Below are 24,647 nucleotides of genomic sequence, written 5' to 3'. Positions count from 1 at the left end.
GCTCCCAGCCTGTGCTCCTTGCTGAGAACTGGCTCACGTATTCGCCTGATGTGATTTCTGACTCTGCACTTGAGGTCTGGAAACGGAATCTGTGAACCACGGCGTTTGAGACCATTCAAAAGTTCTGCAAGTGATTTTCATCGCAAGTGTAAGTCACCGCCTGATATTGCGAAAACCAAGTGATTAACATGTACGTGTGAACCAGGAGTGTGTGGTCATTTCAAACGTTGTTCATGGTCCGGCCGGCACCTTCAGCGTTCGGCGAGCCTTGGATTCTTCCTGTCCATCCTAAGAGATCCTCTGTGCTGCTCAGCTGACCCGGTCTTTGCTTGGATATGGGGTTTATAGTCCAGCAACGGCTTTGTCCGCCTAGTTTCCTTCCTCAAGTCCGTCGCCAGCAGCCGCTCGCTAGTCTATCTCGCCCCGCAGACCAACTAGCCGGAGTACTCGCGATGGCTTGCACGTGCCTGCCGAAAGGCGCGCGCGCGGCTCCTTTAACGCGATGGTACCACCTCCGCCCCTTCCCTTCCCTTCCCTTCCTTGGCGGCGGCGGCGGCGGCGGCACAGCAGCCTTCTGTTTGCTCCAGGTCCTGGGAAAGGCAAAGGACTGGGAGAGGAGCCTTTGCTGCCCGCTAAAGCCGGCGGCCCGGTGGGGCGCGGCCAGTGCATGAGGGCAGCGGGCGGAGGCGCAGAAGAAGGAGGAGGAGGCGGAGGCGGAGGCGGCGGTGAGTCCCTCCCGCTCGCCCGCCTGGGCACTGGCAGCCCCTGCCGCCGCCTCCGCTCCTCGCCGGGGCCCGGGAGACTGAGGCCGCCGCGAAGAGCCCGGGACATGCGGCCTCTCCAGCCACAGCCATCGCCGAGGAGACGGAGGACATGAGGCTCCGCAATGGCACCTTCCTCACGCTGCTGCTCGGCTGCCTTTGCGCGCTCTTCTCGCTTTCGTGGTACGGGGCCTTCGGCGGGCACAAAGGTAACGAAGGGGCTCGCGGGGAAGGGAGGAGCGCTCCCGCCTTGCGCACTGCGCCTGGCCCGAGTGAGGGCAGAGAACCCCGGCCCATCCGGAGGGAAACCTCGAAGAACATCCCAGCCTAAGGGACCCCGAAACCTGCTGCCTTGGTCCCCTCCTCTCGTTGGTTGAGGGAGACACCCTTCACCGGAACTTGAACGTTATTTCGGAATCCAGCTGGCTGCTGAACCCCATTTCGAGTTCTTTAGTTGAACCCCCAAGCCTGGAGCGCACTATCTCCCGACCAGCCTCTCCCTTTTTACGAATTGCTCTCTTCAGGCTGTCCTTTCCCTATCCCTTCCGTTTTCGGGTTTTTCTTGGTGGGACCCAAAACGTGGTCAGGAGATACTTTAAAAAGAAAAGAATCTGAGATACACCTTCGGAGTGCAAGCAGGTGATCAATGACCTTCGCCCTTTACTGCGAGTTTCTTCTCCTTCATTTGCAAACTATGGCAGGAAATGTAGACAAATCTACATTTACCCCCTTGGAACAGGTCTCTCCTTGTTCTTCCGCACCTCTTCCCATTTCTCTTGTTGGCACTATCCATCTTTATGTTAATATTTCCCTAGGAAGGCATCTACAACTCTTATCCATGTATACAGGGCGCTTACTTAGGTGCACCTTTTAACTCTGGTTTTTGCCCAGGTTTGGCCAAGCAAAGTATGTGAATCTCTCTTTGTGTTCAGGGTGTCCCTGAACTTTGAAGCACTGGAAGTGAGCAAAAACAGATCAAGGCCCTCAGCTGGGTCCTGTGCTGTAGTATTCAGGACTAGCACACTTATCTGGTGCACTTAATTTTGTTTTCCCCCATTCCTTTTTACTCATAGGGTTCTGTATTGAACTGGAATATGCTTTTTTAAGGTCTGTCCTGTTGTTTATATGTATTTTAAATATTTTGTGAGAAATGTGTTAATCAGTTGAATTGTGAGCCTCCTTGAAGCAACAAAAAGAGAATAAAAACTAGTTTCTACCTATTTATATATTTTGGAAAAATGATGGCAGTAGCCTAAGAAGGAAGGCAAGTATAAGAAGGGACCATGTTTGAGGCATGTTAATAAGATTTTAAAGGCTATATTGCATATCATTTTTGAAGAACTTGTAAATATGTTAAATGGTAGTACGGGAGTTTAATTCTAAGATTCATGCATAGGAAAACTGATGCTTCTGGTAGCTAAGCTAGGGAAGTATGAAAAAATGTGTTCTCTCATTATTTATTACTTGTTTGTTATTCTCAGGGCTACTCGACACATTGCATTTTGATATACTAAAATAAAGGAACATGAAGGACTTAAAAAGTTATACCCACTTTTTAAAAATAATACTAACACTTAATACATTTAAAAATAAAAGCTTTTTTAAAAATAATCTTAGCGTAAATTTTTTTACCCTTCTCTATACAAAACAAACAAAAATAAAATCCAGATAAAGGCTATTACATTGAAAGGGGCAGTTTGGATAAATAACTTTCCCACCAAATGTTGTTGTTGTTGAGCACTCTGATTCCATAGATATATATGAATGTGGCAGTGCAAAATTTTACTCACACTGATGATGTACTGAATAAGGATTTGTGCAAAGGTTTGCACCTGTTGTTTCTGTGGTCCCTAATAACAGAAAGCTGAGAATGTCAATGGAGAACACAAATAATAAGGTTAGTGCTAACATATCATTCTAGAAACAGTAAAAAATGCCTTCGAATACTGTGTGACATTAGCTCAAATCAAGCCCTTTAATTCTTGAACTCTCCCTCCTGTCTTTCTGTGTTCCATATAATGGTCCTGTATTAAACACATTTAGCATTGAAGTCTACTGCCAGCACAACTATGTTAGCCACCCATGTTGCTTTACCACCATAAACTCAGCAGCAGTTCTTAAGAAGGTTGCTGTGCCATAATACTACAATATTATAAAAAGAACCAAAATCCTACACTGTTGATACGTTAACTTACAAGAATTTTTAAGACAAATATCAGTTGACTATTAAAATACAGGTAGTCCCCAGGTTAAGAACGCCCAGTTTACGGACAACCCATAGTTAAGAATGGCGCCTATTGTAGCAAAAGTCGAGTTAAATACACAATGATTCAAGTTAAATACACAATGGTTTGAGTTAATTACACAATTCTACTTCTACGTATTACACAATAATACTGTCCCAGGTTACATACAAATTTGACTTAAGGACAGACCATGGGAACAGAACTCGTTCTTAAACTGGGGGACTACCTATATAACTTTCAACAGTTGATTTGCACCAGCATCTTGACATTATTGTATCTGCCACCTATGAAACTGAAATAATGGACTTTTACTTTTTTACTTTTAACATATCTATCCTGTGATGATAAGCTTTACAATTGGGCTGCAGCATTCTCAAATATCTCATTTTTATTTCAGGAGAATCATCTAAGTACTAAATGCCAAATAACCTAGGGGATATTCTATCTAGAGAAACAAATATGAGCTTTTTATTAGAATTATGAAATTGTAATTTTCAGTGTGGTTTTTTAGCACAGAAGGTTAAAATGGCATAAGTGGAATACATTTTTTATCAATTTTCCTATCAATATCCTTGATGTTCTACATGAATATCAATATCCTTAATATTCTACGTGAAACATTAAGCTGATTGTGAAAATTCATTTTCTTACTGAATTTGACACGCACATATGGATGTACCCGCACAGACACCAAGTTAATAACCACATGTAACTCATCTGTTACAATAAGAGAGCTGGATGATAAGAGAGTTGGAAAAGCCTGTGCAGAGCTGAAGGACAAATTTACCTTTAGGAAGCAGTGTTTTTCAAAATAGCAGATACCTAGGCTCTCTCAAGACTGGTATAATTTCTATCAACTCAAGAAAAATTAGGGAGTTTTTTTTCTTTCATTTCCTTCATGTACAGTAATTGTTGTTATGGACTTTAATAGAGAATAATATGAATCTAATTCCCAAATCAATATTGTAAAACATAAATTTATATAAAAGCAGTGCACCACATATGTGCACACATACTAGAGCTGTATAGTAATTTGCCTTTGAAGGCAGAAAGGTGTTTCAGGGTACACCTGTCTGAACTACTTAAGGCACTTCCCTCTTTTTCTGGGATTGCATGGCTACCTTTCACAGCTGATTCCAGGGAAAGGGGTGTTTGGCTGAAGCGATTTCAGACAGGTGCCATGTGTGCACCTCCTTGCATTTACAAGTACTTTTTTGCCTTCAAATCTGAAGTGCTACACAGCTTTAACCCATGCAAAGTTGACTCTGCCTCTAATGTTTCACCTTACATTTTCCAGCAGTGTAATGGTGTAATTTCCTTTGTTGTCATTCACTTGAAGACCTTCAAATAAGAGTTTTAAAGATGATCTTCATGTTAAAATGTACCAGCTTAACTTGTTATACCTGCTGCCCCTCTTCTCAAGTAGCATTAATATACAGAAGCAGGTATCAGTGGTGATAATCTGTTCTTCATTGCTACACTGGCAATTTTTATATTAGGTAAAGGGCACTTATATAAGCTGAATTCCTCCATCACTTTAAGGTCTAGGCTTCCAGTTTGCCATGGTACATAATCCTGCCTTAGGCACCTGTTTCCCTCATCTTCAGTCATTATTTCATCCACCAGCTTAAATGTAGTGTTTCCATCGAAAACCGACACTAACCCAGCATAGCTTCAAGGTATGTAAAATCCATAATACTTGGACTTGAGGTCTGGTGATTGGGAGGGCAGGAGCTGAAAGAAAAGGCCAAACACTTTGCTTATAACAACTGCTGCATCTGCAAATCAGGACAACAGAAGTTGGCAGGGATTCACTACCAACACAACAGGATAGGGACTGGCATGGGGAGAACAGATTTTAGGATGGCATTGTTTTGCACAGACATAGGAGGGGTGGAGAGCGGTTTAACTCAATACAGTCGTGGGCCTAAGCAATCATGTGGTTTCTTTGGTTTTGGCATAACGTGTTGTTGAACCCATCCAGTGATTTTCTGTAGCGCTGCCTTTTTATTGAGCATTATGCTGTTACTGTGCTACTACAAAACAAGATCTTTTTAAATGAATATTAATAGGGCTGTTCTGAGGGTTAGGTCTGAAGCCTGTTGCTAAGCCTAGCCTCAGTCAAACTACTTAATGAGTAGTCCTTCCTGTCAATGGGTATCATTCTGGCAAAGCTAATGGATATTGTGCTTTGCCTACTGCTTAGCTTCTTTATTAACTTAGTGCCTCTACTTTGGCTGCTAGTTTCTACATTTTAGAAGTCATTAGGGCCATATCATCCATCTGTCTGGAGGCTATTTTACTCCCTCCTACCCATTTAAACAATGTGTCTTTGTTACTGCTGCATAATGGGTTTGGGCTTGGGGATGCCCTTCCTTGCTTCCCTTGCATTACTCATCAACTAAAAGGTTCTTTCAGCTGTGGTATAAATCCCATTAAAACCTTCTCCCTACAGAGCTTTACATAAACAGATTTGGAGAGTGATATCAGTAGAGAAATTTCTAACAGTAACTGGCTATTGCTATCTAGGCCTTCTTGAAAAGATTGTGTGTGCCCTGCTTTGTCCCTCTATTCTTTTAAACACTGGAGAAAACTGACTTGTGCCCATACGTGCAATGGTTGCCGAAAACAATAACATGTAATTCTCTATTTAAAAAAGAAATGACACTTAGGTAACACTCATATGAAGTGCAGCGAAATGAAAACAATCTTTTTGCAGTTTATGCTTGCTGTTTAATTGTTAATCATTTCATGTACCTGTAGTAAAATGGCAAATTCTTGTATTTCTCTTCCTTTGTTATTTAGAGTTGCAAATCTTTCAGTTTTTTCTTTAAATCTAAGGAAAATATGCATGCTAATTATTTTCAAATAACAGGACTCTAATATATATACTGTACTTACATAAATATTGAATGGTTTATTTAGTTGTTTGTTGTAGTCATACTGCACCTTTCCTCTAGAAACCGAAGTTGTCATATATAGTACTTTCTTCATCTAAACGATGTTCTAACAAACAAGGTTGGATAATGTAGAGTAGGTAAGCTGAAAGCTAGTGACTGGCCACACGTTACCCAGGTAACTTTATGTCTGAGGGATTTTCTACACTGCAGCCTCAGCTGCTTGATTCCTGGGTATTATAAGCCCTCTGGAAAAGAACCCACCTTAAGAAAGTCCTTTCCAGAATTCACCTCTGCCCTCCACTTTAGCCACAGTAACAGCATGATGTGTCATTTGGACTGTGTTTACGACAGCTCCTAATTGGTGGATTCTCCTGCTTTTTTACTCCACCTTAGCTGGTTAAAAAACAGAAAGAAAGCAAACACAACAGTTTGGTGTCACTTAGATTAGGAGGAGAACGTGGTAGAACTCTTGCGAATTTCAATTTAAAAAAAAGACAGGTTTCTAATTTCACTGTTTTATTAGTGAACTTGCAACAAAAAAGCCCAGCTTTTTACCATTCCACTGGTGAACTTGTGGAACAGCAAACTTAAAAAAAAAAAAATTGGCTGTGCAGGGCAGAGACCAGCAACTAGAGCAGAGCAGTGGGGTGTTCCTGCACAGTAACTACTTGGAGTGAAGCAGTTTGCCTACAATGAAATAAAGCAGACAAACTAGACCGCAGTGCTTGAACTGGCACAAATTGGAAAATCCATGTAGCAAGGAAAGGCAGGTGGAGGTTGCCTTCCCTGGGAGTAGATAAAGGATGACATCATGCATTCTTGCTCTCAAGAAATGGTCAGTGATAGTGGTACAATGACCATTGATGTGGTGGCAAGCTGGTCATGTGGATGTCCTGAGTGGGGATTTGAATATGAGTTCTGCTAGTCACTGCAAATTAAATAGTTCAAAACAATCATCACAAGAATTAAGTTGCATCTAATAAAAAATAATGTGCATGCCTAAACATATGGTAGGGACAAACTAAAATTAGCTGAGATATTGCCCTTTATTTTGCAATATTTGGGAGAGGGAGGCAAATTTGCCATTATAAGAATGTTGACATAAGGTATGAAAGCTGAAAGAGATAATGAATGTTATCATTCTTTTATGAGCCTTATATTTTAAGATTTGTATATCTACTACTTAACATTTCCTGCAGCTTGGAATGAAACATTAGAGATTGCATATTATGTGTTGACAAAGTTCGGAAGACAATAAAAAAGGTATATTCCAGTAATTCAGGCATCATGGAAATGAGAGCTGCTGAAATAATCAATACCTCTAGCTTGTAACTAAAGCTTACAGAGGAGTCACAAGTCAATGTTACGGGTGAGGCTGAATTATGAATTGTAGAGCTGGGAAGACAAGCAGACATAGTTAGGATTGAGGACTGTAAAGCTGGTCCATCAGAAAGAATTGGTTTGATATTTATAGGCAAGACACAGGGTAACCAGCATGGAACAAGATGGAAACTTTGAACATTAATCCAGTACCAGTTTATAGTTTAAAAAGTTATAAGCCCCAGTCAATTCTGAAGGCATTACTGTCGTTACAGGAGTTGTAAGCAGGTGACAGAAGAAGCATGGTTGCTCTGCTTCTTCTCTTGGTCTATGAAAGAGGGCCTTTACTATAACGGCATCTGTGATACCCCAGGTTTTCCTTTCTGATGCAGTTATATGTGAAGTTCAGTCCTGGTCCATGACACAATGAAGAGCACATGGATAGCAGTGGATTAACCAGTGACAGAGAGAAAGATGTTTACCTGTTCTATTTCCATCCAAGTGACATTAAAGTAAAATAAAAGCTCCTTAGAATTGAGCTCAGCAACTTATGATTTCGTGAATGTATCTTCCCATTGCCGCCTTCTGGGATATTGTCCTTTTTGATTGCAAGGAACTATTTTGTGCCATGGTCTAATCAGCCCAATTGCCTGAGTTCCCATTATATGCAAGCCGCATTTATATAATGTGTTTAACCTGGTTACTGAACTAACCCATTCTGTGGATTTCCACAATATATTGAATATATTGAACAAACTAACTAAATAGACCAGGTTCAACACAACATGCTAAACTTTAAAAAAAAAAAAAAAAAGTAATGCTAACCAAACCTGTCCCATTTCATGAATGCAACTGCTAGATCTTTAACTGACTTGATTAAGTATCTGGCATAAGCACAGCCACTGAACAACAATCCTTACCAGGGCTGCTTTGCATAGCTTGGTAGATTAAAATGTGATTAGTTGGTTTGTGATTCAGTGTGTTGCTGAAAACACTGCCTATAAGTTTTATGTGGTGTCTTTCTCATTGTTATGGGTTATGAGCATGGAGCATAGAAAAAGAGGATTGTAAGAGGCTGGGGAAGTGTAGGACAGGCAACCAAAGTAAACTCTGCTAGTCCCAACTGAAAGAGAAGCTGAATAGTCTCCCCATTTCACTTTAATAACAGTAACAAACATTTATACAAATCTGGTTTCTGCCCTGGTATTTTGCTATTTCAAATCTACACTGAACACTTAACTCCCTCCACTCTCTGGTCAGAAGCACAACTCTCCAAAAGTTAAAGTTAAAATTATTTACATGAAGGGCTTCCTAATCCAGGCAAAACTATTCAGGTGTGGCATTAGAACAGCTCAAACGATTTTCATCATACGTTTCCATCACTGTTCAGTGTCCTAGGATAGCCTGAATGCGGGGCCAGATGTGATTGACAGCAACTCCCATAAACCTATCATAATCAGGTTGCAAGACGCTGCCCTATTGTGTCAAATTATAGTTAGCAATTAGAAAAAATTCAGATTTACCCATCATTTAAGCACCTAGAGGGGAAAAAAATGTGATGAAGTATTTAAAAGGAAGCTAACTATATTCCAGTTTTGGTTTAGCAGCACAGAGTTACAATTATCTTTAATACCTAAAAATTGCCAGGACTATGTTGACTTATAAAACCAGGAGAAAAATTGTGAGTCACTGACATTTTTTGTGCATCAGGTGTCAAAAAGAAGCAGTGTGGTGATGGCTACAGTTGAAACTTGTTCATTAGGAAATGGACTGAAGCAATTTAATAGGTTATCAGGCATCCCCGACTTTAGCTAGCCAGCTGACTGCAGTGACAGGTCTGAATGATGATCTAGAAGTGGAAAAATACTGTAGTGGCCAGGTAACAATTAAACCCTTGAAGCACATAATTCTGTGGTAGCAACCTTTTCCCACAAAAGAGTAACTCCCTGCCATTGCTTCTGAAAAATACCTAGCAAATCATTTATCAGAATTAGTACCAGTTCAAACACAGTGTGTTCTCTCTGCTTACTTACGAGGTTATTACTGCTGCTAACTGGTAAACATTTATTATGAATGTCAGTCAGCTACATTCATTTTTACGTAGACAATTTCTTATACTGGATAAAATGTACCCTCTTATTCAATACTGTAAAGCAAAAATGGATAGAATTATACCTCGCTTAATATACAGTATGAAACATCCTTTTTGGACTCATGGAACATTTGGATGTTGAGAAGATACAATGGATATATTGCCAGATGGCTACTATGGTAGAATATGAAATGATTGGGAATGGATAGGGTACCCCTTCACAAAAGGCAGTGGGTTCTTACAGGGCAAAAGGGAACCATCCAAAAACCTTAATGTCAAAAAGAACTGAACTAAAAGTCCCAAAGCACAGTCATACTACTTTGAATGAATTCCTTTTATCTGACCCATTTAGAATCAGCCCCTCCAACTCTGTTGTTTTGGCTCAACACTCGTAGCGCTCAAGATCCACTTCCCCATTTCACTAATTTCTTTGTGTCTCTTTTGGTCATGATCATTCCTTCCCATCCTTTCTTTCATCTACTCATACAAGGTCTGCTTTCTTCCCTCAGGTAGTTCTACATGCTTTCCTAATCTCTCCCAGAGGTCCATGTGGACTTCACTGATTCTTGTGTTTTCCTTCCCAAGTTGCATTATTTCTTCCTTTTCTTCTATCAGGTCAAGTCCATCCTCCCTCCTTACCAAGCAATGGTAAGGAACACTTACCTAAAGTGGACCATTGGCCTGCAGCTGCCCACTGCCTTTATTTCCTAAGAACATCTGATCTGGTATCACCCAGAGGCATTTTATGGAATTATGAAGACAGATGATGATTAGATGTTTTGATGTTCTGGTCCCCTGAAAATCGGTTAATCTGCAAGGTACTTTAAAGATGCAGACAAAGATGGCTGTTGGTACATTCGTGCCTGTGGCATGTTACCTAATTCCAGAATAGGTCATGGAAATAGACATTCTGTGCTTTCTTAATTTGGTCATTTCTAAAGAACTAACATAAAGATAAAACTCTTCCAAATTCCTAGCAAAATGAGTTTGACCGTTGATGGCATTTTCTCCTCATTTCTCATCTCATATATCTTAAATATGGAATAGGTTAATAACTGAGCCCTACTTTGTTTTCACATTTCAATTCAGTACTTTTATCCAAGGACCTTTTCTACTGCTCATAGTTTTTTGTGTTTGTAGAGTCACAGATTGAGTGACGGAGGTACTATCTCATTTTCTGCAGTAAAGTTAAATTTATTGCATGCACCATGCTTGTTTAATTGCACTTAACTTTTTCAATCAATGTCATCTTTGTCATGAGACTTTCTGTGGCCTATCATCACTGTAGGGAATACCTGCTGAATGAATTAAATCTCCTACTATCCTAATACTGCATTAATAGTCTTCCTCCCCCTCCCCCTCCCCAATTCTTTGTCTCTTCTATCTTCAGGCTGGTTAAACCAGAATAATAGCCATATCAGGATTTTGATAAGAACAGAAACAGTGTTGATCCTTTTAAAACTCTGGTATTTAATATGAATGTGTCATTTTACTAACTTATAAAATTCTCATTGAGATTCTTTATCTGTAGTGGCAAAAGTTATGTGAGGGGAAGGTGGTCAGGGAAGAAACTAGCAAAAGTGGTATTTTTATAGCTCCCTTTTCTCTAGCAGAAATTGATATTAATCAGGAGTTTTGGAGTGATAAACTAATATTGAACTCTACATATTCATAATTTTTAAGTTGTGGTGTAGATTCCCTAAATGCCCTCTTACAAGTGATAATAGTCTGGGTGAGAGATAATTACCTGATCACAGATTCATAAGTTGAAAGGGGCCATCATATTCAATCCCTTATTGAGTTCAGGAATTCACATTACAGCATCCCAGACAGCTGTTTAGCTATGTTAAAATACATTCAGTGAAAGGAAGCTCACCACCTTTCTGGGTAATTGGTTTCCATAGTTGAACTGTTCCTTCTGTTAGGAAGTATTTTCTAACATTAAGTGAGAATCTGCCTTCCTGTAACTTAAATCCAGTATTCCATGTCCTGCGTGCAAAAGCAAGAGAGAATAGGTTTTCTATTCCATGTGACATCCTCTCAGGTACTTGAAGAGTGATAGTATATCCTTCTTTAATCATCTTTTCTTAAGGCTAAACATACTCAGTGCCTTCAGTCTCTCTTTCTGAGACTTAGTTCCTAGTTCCCCAATCAGTGTTATTGCTGTTTTTGTACCTCTTCCAATTTCTCTGAAAATTTCTTTTAATGTGGTACCCAGATCTGGACACAATACTTGTGGAATCTGACCAAAGCAGAATAAATTGGAATTATTACTTCCAGCAATTTTGAAATAATATTTCTGTTGCTATAGTCTAACACTGCATTTGCCTTTTTTGCAGCCACTGGCTTATACTGAGTTGGCAGAACTGGTCTGTGTTAAATTTGTTCTGTTACTTTCAGCCAATTCCTCTAATTTATCAGGCTCATTTTAAAATTCATTTTTGTCTTCAAAAAAGTACCTACATTTGATAAGCATCTCCTCTACTTCATCCAAATGATAAGTAAATATATTGAGAAGACAACCCATATGGTATCCTACTCAATATCTCTAATTTGATCAGGAATCATTGATGAGCTCTCTTTGAGTGCAGTTTCCAAGCCAGTTCTGTATCCAGTTAATTGTCATACCATCTAGCCTTCACTTACCTAGCTGGCTAACCAGTGTGTCATGGGTACTTAGTCAAATGTTTTGCTTAAGTCAAGGTATTTTATGTCTGCAACATTCCCTATTAAGGAAGACACCTGATCAAAAATGAGATAAGGTTAGTTGGGAAAGATTTGCTCTTGACAAATCCATGATAATTTCTGAAAATTATCACATTGTTTTCAAAGTGTTTATAGATTTATATTTTTTATCATCTTCTCAAGAATCTTCCCAGATGTGTGGCAGACTGACTGACTGTAGTTTGTTGGATCATCATATTCTTCCAATCATCTGGCACTTCACCAATTTCCAGCATTTCTCAAAGTTCATACAGACTAGACCAGATCATTAGTTAATTCTGGATTTTAGGATGAAATTCATATCGATCCAACATCTTATTCAAAGCAAAGAAGCATTTCCTGACCGTGTTTTTATCAGTTTCAAGCTTTATCCTGCCTCTTCATCCTGTTCTTCATAATTTTCTGGTGGAACAGGCACTGGTTTTGTTGGAGAAAACTGAACCAAAATAATAGTTAAGTGTCTTTTCTTTGTTCCTGTTAACATTTTGCTGCATTTGTTAAGCAGCGGTATACTAATTCTTTTCCTTTTATTCTGAACATACTTATCAATCCTCAAAGATTTTCTAGGTAAGATGGAAGTGCTCATTTCACAGCTTGGATCTAACTGACATAAAGTACATGTGTACTTTATATATATGACTTTTATATTTGCTAAATAATATGATTTAGCAACCCCCACAAATTCTCAATTATAGGCAAATCCAATAAACCAAGTCTTTTCCAATCCATGTGTCAGCAAAGTCAAACAAAGCCCTAAAATAATCATTTTATTTAGCAAATATAAAACTCATCATTACATATCTCAATTAACTGTAAGCAAATCCAATGCACCCAGCTGCTGCTAGTTGATCTGGTGGCAAGTTGGAATTGGACTTTTTTTATTCTGGCACCAGCGCTTTGGAAAATGCTTCCTAGGGCTGAAGGCCATATATATATGTATGCATGCATGTATGTATGTATGTATATACGTGGTTAGATCTTTAGGTACTGCTACAATGGGACTTTAGTTGCTTCAATTGTTTTAGTCTGTTTTAGCTGTTTTTATTGTTTGATTTGTTGCGGGGGGGTTGCATGAAAATAATATAGAGAAACTAGTGATAACTATTACAGAAATGCAGCAGATAAGTAAATAATAAATGTGTGTGTGTGCCTTCAAGTAAGTGTTGACTTCTGGTGACTGCCTGGACTCGTTCCTACAGTTTTCTTGGCAATGTTTTCAGAAGTGGTTTGCCATTGCTTCCTTCCTAGGGCTGAGAGTGAGTGTCCAAAAGTCACCCAGCTGGCTTCACGCCTAAGGCAGCACTAGAACTCAGTCTCCCAATTTCTAGCCTGGTGCCTTAACCACTGCACCAAATTGGCTCTCTAAATAATAAATAAATCGTGTTAAATCATGCTAAAATCTCAATCCAAGTGATTTTGCCAAATTTAAGTGATGTGAGATTAAATTCTGGGTAGAAAAATCAATTTTTCTGAAGGCATAATTTTCTTATGGATTCTTCTTTTCATGAAGAATACCTATGAAGGATAATTAGACTTCTAATTCTTCTAATGTGAAATGTGTGTCCTATTCTTTATCCTGTTTGAATGTCAGGAAAAAGAATGGTAGGGCAGATTTTTCTTGTATTACGATAGGGTGAAAGCTTATCTACAAGAAGAGAGAGTGTTCTCCCAGTTAAAAGAATATTTTTTTATATATTTGCTATATTTTGGCTCAGTATCAGTGCTAAAGGATTATAAATCTTGTGGGACAACACTCCATCCCTTATTGTTGTTATTGTTATTCTCAAAAGGCATACAGGTAGTCCTTGCTTAACGACTGCCCTGTTAAGCAACCAAAGTTATGACAGCACTGAAAAAGTAACTTTACAACTGGTCCTTACACTTACAACCATTGCAGCGTCTCATGTGATCGAGATTCGGGCAATTCACCATCGCTGGGTGTTTATGACCATGGCAGTGTCACATGATCACCATTTGCACATTTCACAGCTGGCTTCTGACAAGCAGAGTCAATGGAGAAACTGGCAGTAAAATCACAAGTCACAGTCATGTGATGTCTTGCTTAACAACCCATGGTGTCTCACTTAATGACTGCGGCAGAAGTGAGGTCTCAGTCATGTGATTCTCACTTAACAACCATGTCACTTAGTGATGGATTTTCTGGTCCCAGTTGTGGTTGTTAAGCAAGGACTACCTGTACTTGGAGTGATGGTTCTAAGTATTGCAATGCCAGTAGTTTATTAATGTGTTAGTTATCTGTTCATAATGGAAATAATGGAGTTCATGTACTACTACAGAAATGCACTCATTATAAATAAATTAGTGAATGGTAAGGTTCTGAGAAAGTACAGTGGGAAGGGGACTAGTAACTCCCATACATTAAATGTAGGCTGTACATGGAACTATGTGGTTCATGCATTCACACAACTCTTTAAATATACAATTGCCTATGGATGAATTTTAGTTGGAATAACACAGAACGGACCTCAGTTTAGAAGAAAGCATTTCATGCTTGTATGAACTATAGACATACAACTGAGGAAAATTCGTTCAGACAGCCTGTCTCTTTAAGAGGTTGATAAGGTTGCAAATAATAAGAGGATAAGGCTTGATGTCAAAGCTGGGACTCACTGGGGAATTGCAGCTGGATCTACAGGGCTGAGCAGCTACTTGTTCCCATTTCACAAAAGTACTTCATGGTCTCAGAATCTTGCTACTGTGCAGTGGATTTAAGCTTTGTGCAAATCTCTGATTGTACAAAGACCATTATCTCCAGATTATAACCTGGCAACGGAAGTACTGATAAAGTATTTTTATTATTTAGCATCATTGCTTTGAGTGCAGTGCTTAGAATTACATTGGCATCTTTAATCTAGTGAAGCAAGAATTTCAGATCAGTCTCAGATCCTTGATGATACTCCATTTGTTGTAACTACTTAGGAAAGAAGAAGTGTGAAATTATGGCAAAATTAAACCTACTTGCTACATTTTCTGAGCAGGTAACATTTTCCTTGAGAGCTTTGTATTTGAAAAGCGAGCATTTTGAAAATACAACAATAAACCTAAAGTTGATTTATGCATTCATTCAATTTCCTTCAGGACTCTAGGATTGTACCATTTGAAGCTGTAGTGGTTTGTGAGGGCGGGGGAGTTATATGAATATTTCTTCACAAAGCAGAAACATGTAGATCCATTAGTAGAAAGTGGTTGTCAGTTTTTCTGTTAATCTTTCTCATTAATGAACTGATTTAATGCTGGAACATTGATTTGTTGGAGGATAGGTAAACAGATAGCTTTAAAAATGCAATTTCCTAACTGTATTATTTCAGCCCCTGAAAGATTTATTTTGGCAAATCAGAGGCTTGTTTCCTAGGCACAAACACTTGTAGCAAATATTCTCTTCATAACATTCCTTTCCAAAGCCCCTATGTGAGAGCTGATTTATGACATGCAACAAACCAACTCTGAGATATGTTACACTAAGCTTGGGTTATAATCCACCCTTTCATAATTTGTTTTCTCACATGTCATAGAGCAGAAGGATGCAGAAGGATGCAACTGACATTGTTCTAGCTGTTTAGTATTTGATATTATTTATATAGCTTTTTTAACCAGTTGTAAAGTAGGAATAGGGCATTTACATGTTAATCCTACTTAGCAAGAATGTAAAAACAAAGCAAACATTTTAAAAGGCTGTGATAATATTTAGAGTTACATTTTTATACTATTTGAAATAGTGGCATTGACTATCATGTATTTTAAGATTAAACTAGAAGAAAAGATTGATTCACGTAAAACAAAATATTATATAATTATTCCACTCCTAATACCTTGTAACTGACTACAGTATATAAACTGATAGCATATGTATGGAAAGAACAGGTCATGATCAGTAAAATATCTTGATTATTCCACAATGTTGTGAAACATTGAAAACCACATAAGTACCTTGAAAAGAAAGCAGAAGTTAACTTTCATGGGAATCCATTTTGAGTATTTTCACATTTGAAAATTATACTTTGAAATTAAATTAATATGACACATCTTCCCTGCCCCTGCCAGAATGAGCACATTGAGTTTTGGATCATGTGGGTTAGTTGAACGAGTTCAGTAGAAAACTCCCAGTGAGGATTGGCTGTGAAATACATGGCAGCTCAAGCACTTTAGATAAAATAATTCAATTTTCCATGCAAAGCAACTGCAAAATCAAGGTACATCTGTAGACATATGGTCTACAGATATCCATAAATAGTATTTCTACTCATTGTTCCAAATCTGTATTATTATTGTTGTTGTTATTGTGCTGAAACTTTACTAATTTTTATTTCCTGTAGTTATGGTCCTGTAATATCAGTAATGTACCACACTGATGTTGTGAACTAACCTATAGATCCTTGGTATAAGGAATTCTTCACTATGTAGAATTTATGTTCCAAAGTATAGGATATTTGAGTAAAATAGAAGAATAAAGGAGAGAATAAAGGAGAGAAAAAAATAAAGTAATATGCATTTCTCCCTCTCCTTGATTCTTATTTTTTTTTCCTTGAAATTTAGCACACAGCAACTGAGACAAAAGACCACTTACTTTTCTAAAGATAGTATTCTAGAATCACATACTTTATGTGCATTCTAATCTCCTGTTACTCATTTTACCATATATTTTTCTCCTTTCCATTGTTGAGCTGTTCACTGTGGGCAATTGTTGAGCTCAAGCAAATTCTTCCCCAGACACCCCTTCGTTAGATCAAATTGCCCCTGCTCTTTTACTATTCTCTTTGTTCCTCCAATAGTCTATTATCCTTTATTTGCACTATTTGTTTTTTCAAACTGAAATTGAATACATTCTTATTCATACTCTTCTGTATGATCAATATTCCATTTTTCCTACATTTTTTCTCCTGCAGATGAAAATTTTACACTATTGTAAGTCCAGAGGCTGGGAAATCTTTGAATACACTTTGCTTTTCAGCTCACTATTCAAGTGAGAAGATTGTGTACAGGTAGTCCCCAGGTTAAGAATGCCCGGGTTACAGGCGACCCATAGTTAAGAACATAGCCTATTATAGCAGAATTCAAGTTAAATACACAATGGTTCGTGTTCATTACACAATACTAATTATACACTATTATACAATAATACTGTTCTGGATTACATACAAATTCAATTTAAGGACAGACTTTGGGAATGGAACTTGTTCTTAAACTGGGGACTACCTGTATATAAATATCCCACTCACCACCTCCAAGCCTGACAATGAAGTCTTTAGTACAAAGCTTAAGTCACATGGCCATTTTCCATGATTGTTCTCATTTTTTTCAAATGTAACTTCCCCCATTCTGTTTCCTTCAGAAGTTAAAGGAAAGTTCTTGCAGCCTCAACTCTTCCATACACCTCCCCCCAGAACTAAATATTATTGCTTTTCCAGATCACTAATATATTCCTTTCTATAATGAATCCTCTTATACAGTGTTGCACTCTAAAGGCATAATCCAGAGATGGAGCTTCTGCCAAACCCTGTTTGGGTCAGGACTTACCTCTTTTTCTTGCACTGCATACTGGCAAACAAACAAGGGCAGAATAAGCCTACTGAGATAGCTGGATTATTTTGATCTCAGAAGTTCTATCAGCTCCAAAACTTTTTCAGCAGCAGGAGAGCAAGGCAAAAATGAGGGAAGAGAGATGTCTGCATCTTTCTGTTCTTTTCCTCATCATGCTTAGAAACTAGAAGAAAGAAATCTTTTCTAGGCTGGATCTAGAGCTGATCCCTCTCTCTCCCCCCCCCCCAATAAGTAGAGGAAGCTACCTGTATACTGTGAATCCAACAAATCTCCCCCCTCTCCTCCCCCCACCTCTTTCCTGCCACGCACCTTTTCTCTCTGTCCTTTTCTCTCCTTTGACTTCAGGGAACCAAGGACTTTAGAAATATCTGCAGAGGTCAAGAGAGAGATCAAGTGCCAGATTCATCTCTCTGTGTTTGGAACTAAATCTATAAAGGAGAAATTATTAAACATCTTATGGTCCCTGGGATGTCTACATTGCAGTCCATGTAGAGTAAATGCATGTTACATTTTGGAGACTGTTTAGAATGCATAATGTGCTTTTGTCAGAACCCAGTAAATATGAGGATTCTAGTAAGAGACCATTGGAAAATCTAAAGGTTAACTTGAATATCACTGCAATCAAGATTGTTCTTAAGTTAAATCAAGCATAAATCAGAGCCATATCATAACTTCTGAACATGACTACTCTGAAATTGTAAAGCCTTCCATTTTATAACTAGGAAAACAGTCTCCACATAGTGCATTCTTTCCCATTACATCCTAAGGTAGCATTTCCTTTAGATCATAAGATGGTCTGAAAGAAAAAAAAATTCAGCCAGAAAGATTGGAGTCGCATCTGGGGCGGTAATGGCGAGTTGTTGATTGCCTATTAAGGGTTTTGTATTGGATTTTAATTTGAAATTGTTTTTTGCTTTATATTTTTTGGTTTATTGTAAGCCATCCAGAGTTACAGTGTTTGAGTTGGGCGGCCACGTGAACACTTTAAATAAAGAAATAACCTTGCCAATTTTCATTTCCTACAAAGTAACCTCTGTTACAGTTTGTCCTCTTTCTTGTACTTCCCCTCTCTCTGTGAACTCTGCCCATTCATCAGGTTGTGTTGGAGCTGTTGCACTTGGTCAGCCTGTCTAAGCAACATAAAGCAGGATGAAATGCCAATTGAAAGATAAGTACCATCCCTGTTTGAGCATACTAAGAGATTCTTCTGAATAACCAGGTGACTTTGCTATGCATTTATAGAAGAATAGCTGAATTATATTAACAAGTAGAATAGTTTTCTGCATGGTTTTGATTTTCTTAGATTTATTGTGCATACTCCCTATTTTCCTTCACTATCCTGCTTTTACTCTTTATTACACTTTATTGTTGTTGTTGTTGTTTAGTCGTTAAGTCGTGTCCGACTCTTTGTGACCCCATGAACCATATTGCGCCAGACCTTCCTGTCCTTCACTGCCTCCCTGAGTTTGCTCAGTTTCATGCTCATTGCTTCAGTGATGCTATCTAACCATCTCATCCTCTGCTGTCCTCTTCTCCTTTTGCCTTCAATCTTTCCCAGCATCAGGGTCTTTTCCAAAGAGTCCTCTCTTCGCATTAGGTGACCAAAGTATCTGAGCTTGAGCTTCATTATCAATCCTTCCAATGAGCAGTCAGGGTTGATTTCCTTTAAGATTGACTGGTTTGACCTCCTAGCAGTCCAGGGGACTCTTAAGAGTCTTCTCCAGCACCACAGCTCAAAGGCATCAATTCTTCGGCGCTCAGCCTTCTTTATGGTCCAGCTCTCACAGCCATACATTACTACTGGAAAAACCATAGCTTTGACTATGCGGATTTTTGTCGGCAAGGTGACATCTCTGCTTTTTAATATGCTATCTAGGCTTGCCATAGCTTTCCTCCCAAGGAGCAAGCGTCTTTTAATTTCATGGCTGCAGTCTCCGTCTGCGGTGATCTTGGAGCCCAAATAAATGAAGTCTGTTACTGCTTCCATTTCTACCCCTTCTATTTGCCAGGAATTGATGGGTCCAGATGCCATGATCTTAGTTTTTTTAATGTTGAGTTTCAAGCCAGCTTTTGCACTCTCCTCTTTCACCCTCATCAAGAGGCTCTTTAGTTCTTCTTCACTTTCTGCCATGAGGGTGGTATCGTCTGTATATCTGAGGTTGTTGATGATTCTCCCTGCAATCTTAATTCCGGCTTGTGATTCTTCCAGCCTGGCATTTCTCATGATGTACTCTGCATATAGGTTAAATAAGCAGGGTGACAGTATACAGCCTTGTCGTACACCTTTCCCTATTTTGAACCAATCGGTTGTTCCATGACTGGTTCTAACTGTTGCTTCTTGGCCCGCATACAGATTTCTTAGGAGACAGGTAAGGTGGTCTGTTACTCCCATCTCTTTAAGAATTTGCCACAGTTTGTTGTGATCCACACAATCAAAGGCTTTTGCATAGTCAATGAAGCAGAAGTAGATATTTTTCTGGAACTCTCGTGCTTTCTCCATGATCCAGCAAATGTTGGCGATTTGATCTCTAGTTCCTCTGCCTCTTCGAAACCCAGCTTGTACATCCGGTAGTTCTCGGTTCATGTATTGCTGAAGCCTAGCTTGTAGGATTTTGAGCATAACCTTGCTAGCATGTGAAATGAGTGCAATTGTGCGATAGTTTGAGCATTCTTTGGCATTGCCCTTCTTTGGAATTGGAACATAAACTGACCTTTTCCAATCCCGTGGCCACTGTTGCGTTTTCCAAACTTGCTGGCATATTGAGTGCAGCAGTTTAACACCATCATCTTTTAGTATTTTAAATAACTCAGCTGGAATACTGTCATCTCCACTAGCTTTGTTGTTAGCAATGCTTCTTAAGGCCCACTTGACTTCACTCTCTAGGATGTCTGGCTCAAGGTCAGTGATCACACCAGGGTGGACATCAGGGACATTAAGATCTTTCTTGTATAGTTCTTCTGTGTATTCTTGCCACCTCTTCTTAATCTCTTCTGCTTCTGTTAGGTCCCTGCCTTTTTGTCCTTTATCATGCCCATCTTTGCACTAAACGTTCCTTTCATATCTCCAATTTTCTTGAAGAGATCTCTAGTCTTCCCCATTCTATTGTTTTCCTCGATTTCTTTGCATTGTTCATTTAAGAAGGCCTTCTTATCTCTCCTTGCTATTCTCTGGAAATCTGCATTCAGTTGCTTATATCTTTCCCTTTCACCCTTGCTTTTCGCATTCCTTCTTTCCACAGCTATTTGTAAAGCCTCATCAGACAGCCATTTTGCTTTCTTGCATTTCTTTTTCTTTGGGATGGTTTTAGTTGCTGCCTCCTGTACAATGTTACAGACCAATCCCCTATGATGAAAAGGACATCTTTTTTTGGAGCTAGTTCTAGAAGGTGTTGTAGGTCTTCATAGAAGCGGTCAACTTCAGCTTCTTCCGCATCAGTGGTTGGGGCATAGACTTGGATGACTGTGATGTTGAATGGTTTGCCTTGGATACGCACTGAGATCATTCTGTCGTTTTTGAGGTTGTACCCCATTACTGCCTTTCCCACTCTCTTATTGACTATGAGTGCAACTCCATTTCTTCTAAGGGTTTCTTGCCCACAGTAGTAGATATAATGGTCACCCGAATTAAATTCACCCATTCCCAACCATTTCAGTTTGCTGATTCCCAAGATGTCGATGTTCAATCTTGTCATCTCATGTTTGACCACATCCAGCTTGCCTTGGTTCATAGTTCTTACATTCCAGGTACCTATACAATATTGTTCTTTACAGCATCGGACCTTCTTTTCGCTTCCAGATACATCCACAGCTGAACGTCCTTTCGGCTTTGGCCCAGCCGCTTCACTCTTTCTGGAGCTATTTGGAATTGCCCTCCGCTCTTCCCCAGTAGCATATTGGACACCTTCCGACCTGAGGGGCTCATCTTCCGGTGTCATCTTTTAGCCTTTTAACATTGTCCATGGGGTTTTCTTGGCAAGGATACTGGAGTGGTTTGCCATTTCCTTCTTCAGTGGACCACATTTTGTCAGAACTCTCTGTCATGACCTGTCCGTCTTGGGTGGCCCTGCACGGTATAGCTCATGGCTTCACTGAGTTACGCAAGCCCCTTCGCCACGACAAGGCAGTGATCCATGAAGGGGATTACACTTTATACCAAAATTGAATTTTGAGCAAACTTGGATCCCTACTCATATCTTCAAGTATTTTGTCCCTTTATGTTACCTAATACATTTGGATTTTACTGCAAAAATTAAAGCTTTCATTCTAGTGGAAAATGTCAGCCCCACTAGGTAGACCAGACCAGGAAATCAACTCCACAGACAGGCTAAAACTACTTTAATTGAGATTGGGTATAATTGACAGAATCTTGCAAATCTGATTGTACTGTAGCTCCTCCTCCTTCTTATACCTAAGTGAATTAGGGAGATGTCTGCCTGAGCCTCTTCCAAATGTTAGTTCATTCTAGACTTTAAAAATATTTCAGCCCCTTTTGCCTAGTTAATGGTGTCTGGATATTTTCATCAAGGTAATTTTCCTTAGTCTCTACAGAAAAGGAGCATGAGTTCCTTGTTAGACCAAGCAGAGACAGGAAGAACAGATGACTCCCTATTCTGAAGCAAGTGCTATAAAAGTTAGGATGAAACTCATTTCCCAGCTTGAGTTAAGTAGGAATCGGTGGTTGCAAAAGAGAGTAATAACATATTGCCAGTAAACTATACTACAGTATTGGTATTCAAATAGCAGTTCTTCATTCTGCCAGTGAAGGTGAACCTTCTCATCTTCATCTGTGTTTCCCATGATTTACAAAGTAAATCTTCTGTAACAGTTGAGCAGTTGCACTACAAATGCTTTGCTGACATTCTAAACTCTTGTTATGTTTTCACTGAAATGTTGTAAATGTACAACTATTCACTAAAGGGCTGGAGAGAAGTATTTTGATGAGCTTTGGGACTAGCTGGCTATAGTGGTCAGCATTTGTACATACATAAATGTAGCAAAAGCAGATAAGCTATTTTATGGTCAAAAACAATGCAAAACATTTTTATTATCTGTATTGGATGGAGATACAGAAAATAGAAAAACACTGAAACTCTCATCACTGACATATACATAGAAACTGGGTTCCTACATTGTACTAAACTTTAGTGTGATTTTTTCTGGTTTTGCATGTAGTGTGAATCCAAGCATTGTAATTTGTAAATCATAAACTATGGCTTGGACCAATGTGTGGTTTGTGCCTTATTTAGCAAACCTGGGTTAAAACAATCAGTGGCTTAATATGATGCATATTTCTGCATAAATATGACCTAAAACAATATCTGTTCTCCATACAAGTCCTAGAAGTAGATAAAGAGAACCCAATTAAACAATTGAGTAAAAAATATTGTACTTGTTCATTTATTTATTCAGGAAAATTTTCCAAAGTACACATTTGTGTGTGGCAAAAGTATATGAAGATTTGCTTTCAGTAACTGGTGTGACCCCTTGGGTAGCAACTGCAACTAAACATTTCAAATAACTGTCGATCAGTCCTGTACATGGGAGGAATTTTAGACCATTCCTCCTTACAGAACAGCTTCAACTCAGGGGTGTTGGTGGGCTTCCTTGCATTAATTGCCTGCTTCAGGTCCTTCCACATTTCTGTAGCATTAAGGTCAGGATTTTGACTTAGCCATTCAAAAACATTAAATATCTTCTGCTTTAACCATTCTTCAAGTCATACAACTTGTGTGTTTTGGGTCGTTGTCTTGCTGCATAAACCACTTTTTCTTGAGCTTCAGTTCATGGACTGATACCCTGACATTTTCTTGTAGAATTTGCTAGTACAATTCAGAATTCATAGTTCCATCAATGATGGCAGGCCATCCTAGTCCAGAGGCAGTAAAGCAGGCCCAAACCATGATAGTGCCACACCCATGTTTCACAGATGGGATAAAGTTCTTATGCTGGAATGCATACCATTCGCCAAACACAACACTTTTCATTCAAGCCGAAAAGTTCTATTTTGTTCTCATCCATCCACAGAACATTCTTCCAGTAACCTTCTGGCTTATCCGTGTGGTCTTTCGCAAACTAGATGGGCAGCAGTGTTCTTTTTGGACAGTAGTGGCTTTCTCCTTGCAACCCTGTCATGAACGCTGACATTCACCAGTGCAAGAGAAGCCTTTAATTCCTTAGATGTTACTCTGGGGTTCTTTGAGACCTCCCAGAATATTCCATGCCTTGCTCTTGGAGTGATCTTGGTTGGTCGACCACTCCTGGAGACTGTAACAATGGTGTTGAATTGCCTTCATTTGTCCACGATCTGCCTGAGAGTGGACTGGTAGAGTCCAAAGTCTGGAAATAGTTTTGTAACCTTTTTCAGCCTGGTGAGCATCAATAACTATCTTTTGGAGGTCCTCAGAAATCTCCTTTGTTCAAGCCATGACACACTTCCACATACCTCTGTTGTGGAGATCAATTTTTGACAGTGAATATCCAGAAATAAGGTGGGACCTCCCACACTCACACCTGATGGTCATCCCCTTGATTAAAACACCTGACTCTAATTTCCCCTTCAAATGAACTGATAATCCTAGAGGTTCGCATACTTTTGCTACAGACCAACATGCAGCTTTGGATCATTTTCCTCATAAATCAATGAACAAGTATAATGTTTTTAACTCATTTGTTTAATTGTATCCTCTTTATCTAGTTTTATGACTTGTGTGGAGGACAGATTTATGCAGAAATATTGAAACTTCAAAAGGGTTGTACGTACCACTGTATACAGTATGCCATGAATTAAAATAACTATGATTACCAAGGAAAATACTGGCAGAGGAGAATGAAGAAATAGAGCTTATGAGCTAGTCTTAAAATTACAGAATAAATGAACTTATTTTGGAACTTATTTTGATTTCGGTTGGATCAGCTAGGTAGGAAGATTTCAAAAAATCTGAGAAAAGTAAATGAACTGAAAGAGTCCTCTGTGGTTGTTCATGAAAACTGTTTTTATACGATGCATAGTTATGAGGCACCCTCATCACATGGTTAATATTTTTAT

At 39.1% G+C, this 24,647-nt stretch overlaps 1 protein-coding gene across 2 annotated transcripts in view; it reads left to right on the top strand.

The window, feature by feature from the left end:
• Nucleotides 1-544: 544 nt before the first annotated feature.
• The window catches only part of MGAT4B (alpha-1,3-mannosyl-glycoprotein 4-beta-N-acetylglucosaminyltransferase B), a 119,382-nt gene continuing 95,279 nt past the window's right edge, over nucleotides 545-24,647 (top strand). For both annotated transcript variants that reach the window (XR_015794782.1, XM_088133833.1), the window contains exon 1: nucleotides 545-970. Coding sequence is in view for 1 of the 2 variants with exons in the window: in XM_088133833.1 (XP_087989959.1) it covers nucleotides 874-970 (97 nt within the window). In the remaining variant the exon portion in view is untranslated. The remainder of the gene's footprint in view (nucleotides 971-24,647) is intronic.

This window comes from Python bivittatus, unplaced genomic scaffold, assembly GCF_059951505.1.
Source record: "Python bivittatus isolate LINGU-HERP-01145 unplaced genomic scaffold, Pbiv_v1 ctg000080_np1212, whole genome shotgun sequence".
Lineage (NCBI taxonomy): Eukaryota > Metazoa > Chordata > Lepidosauria > Squamata > Pythonidae > Python > Python bivittatus.
This window is presented reverse-complemented; position numbering and strand designations above follow the sequence as displayed.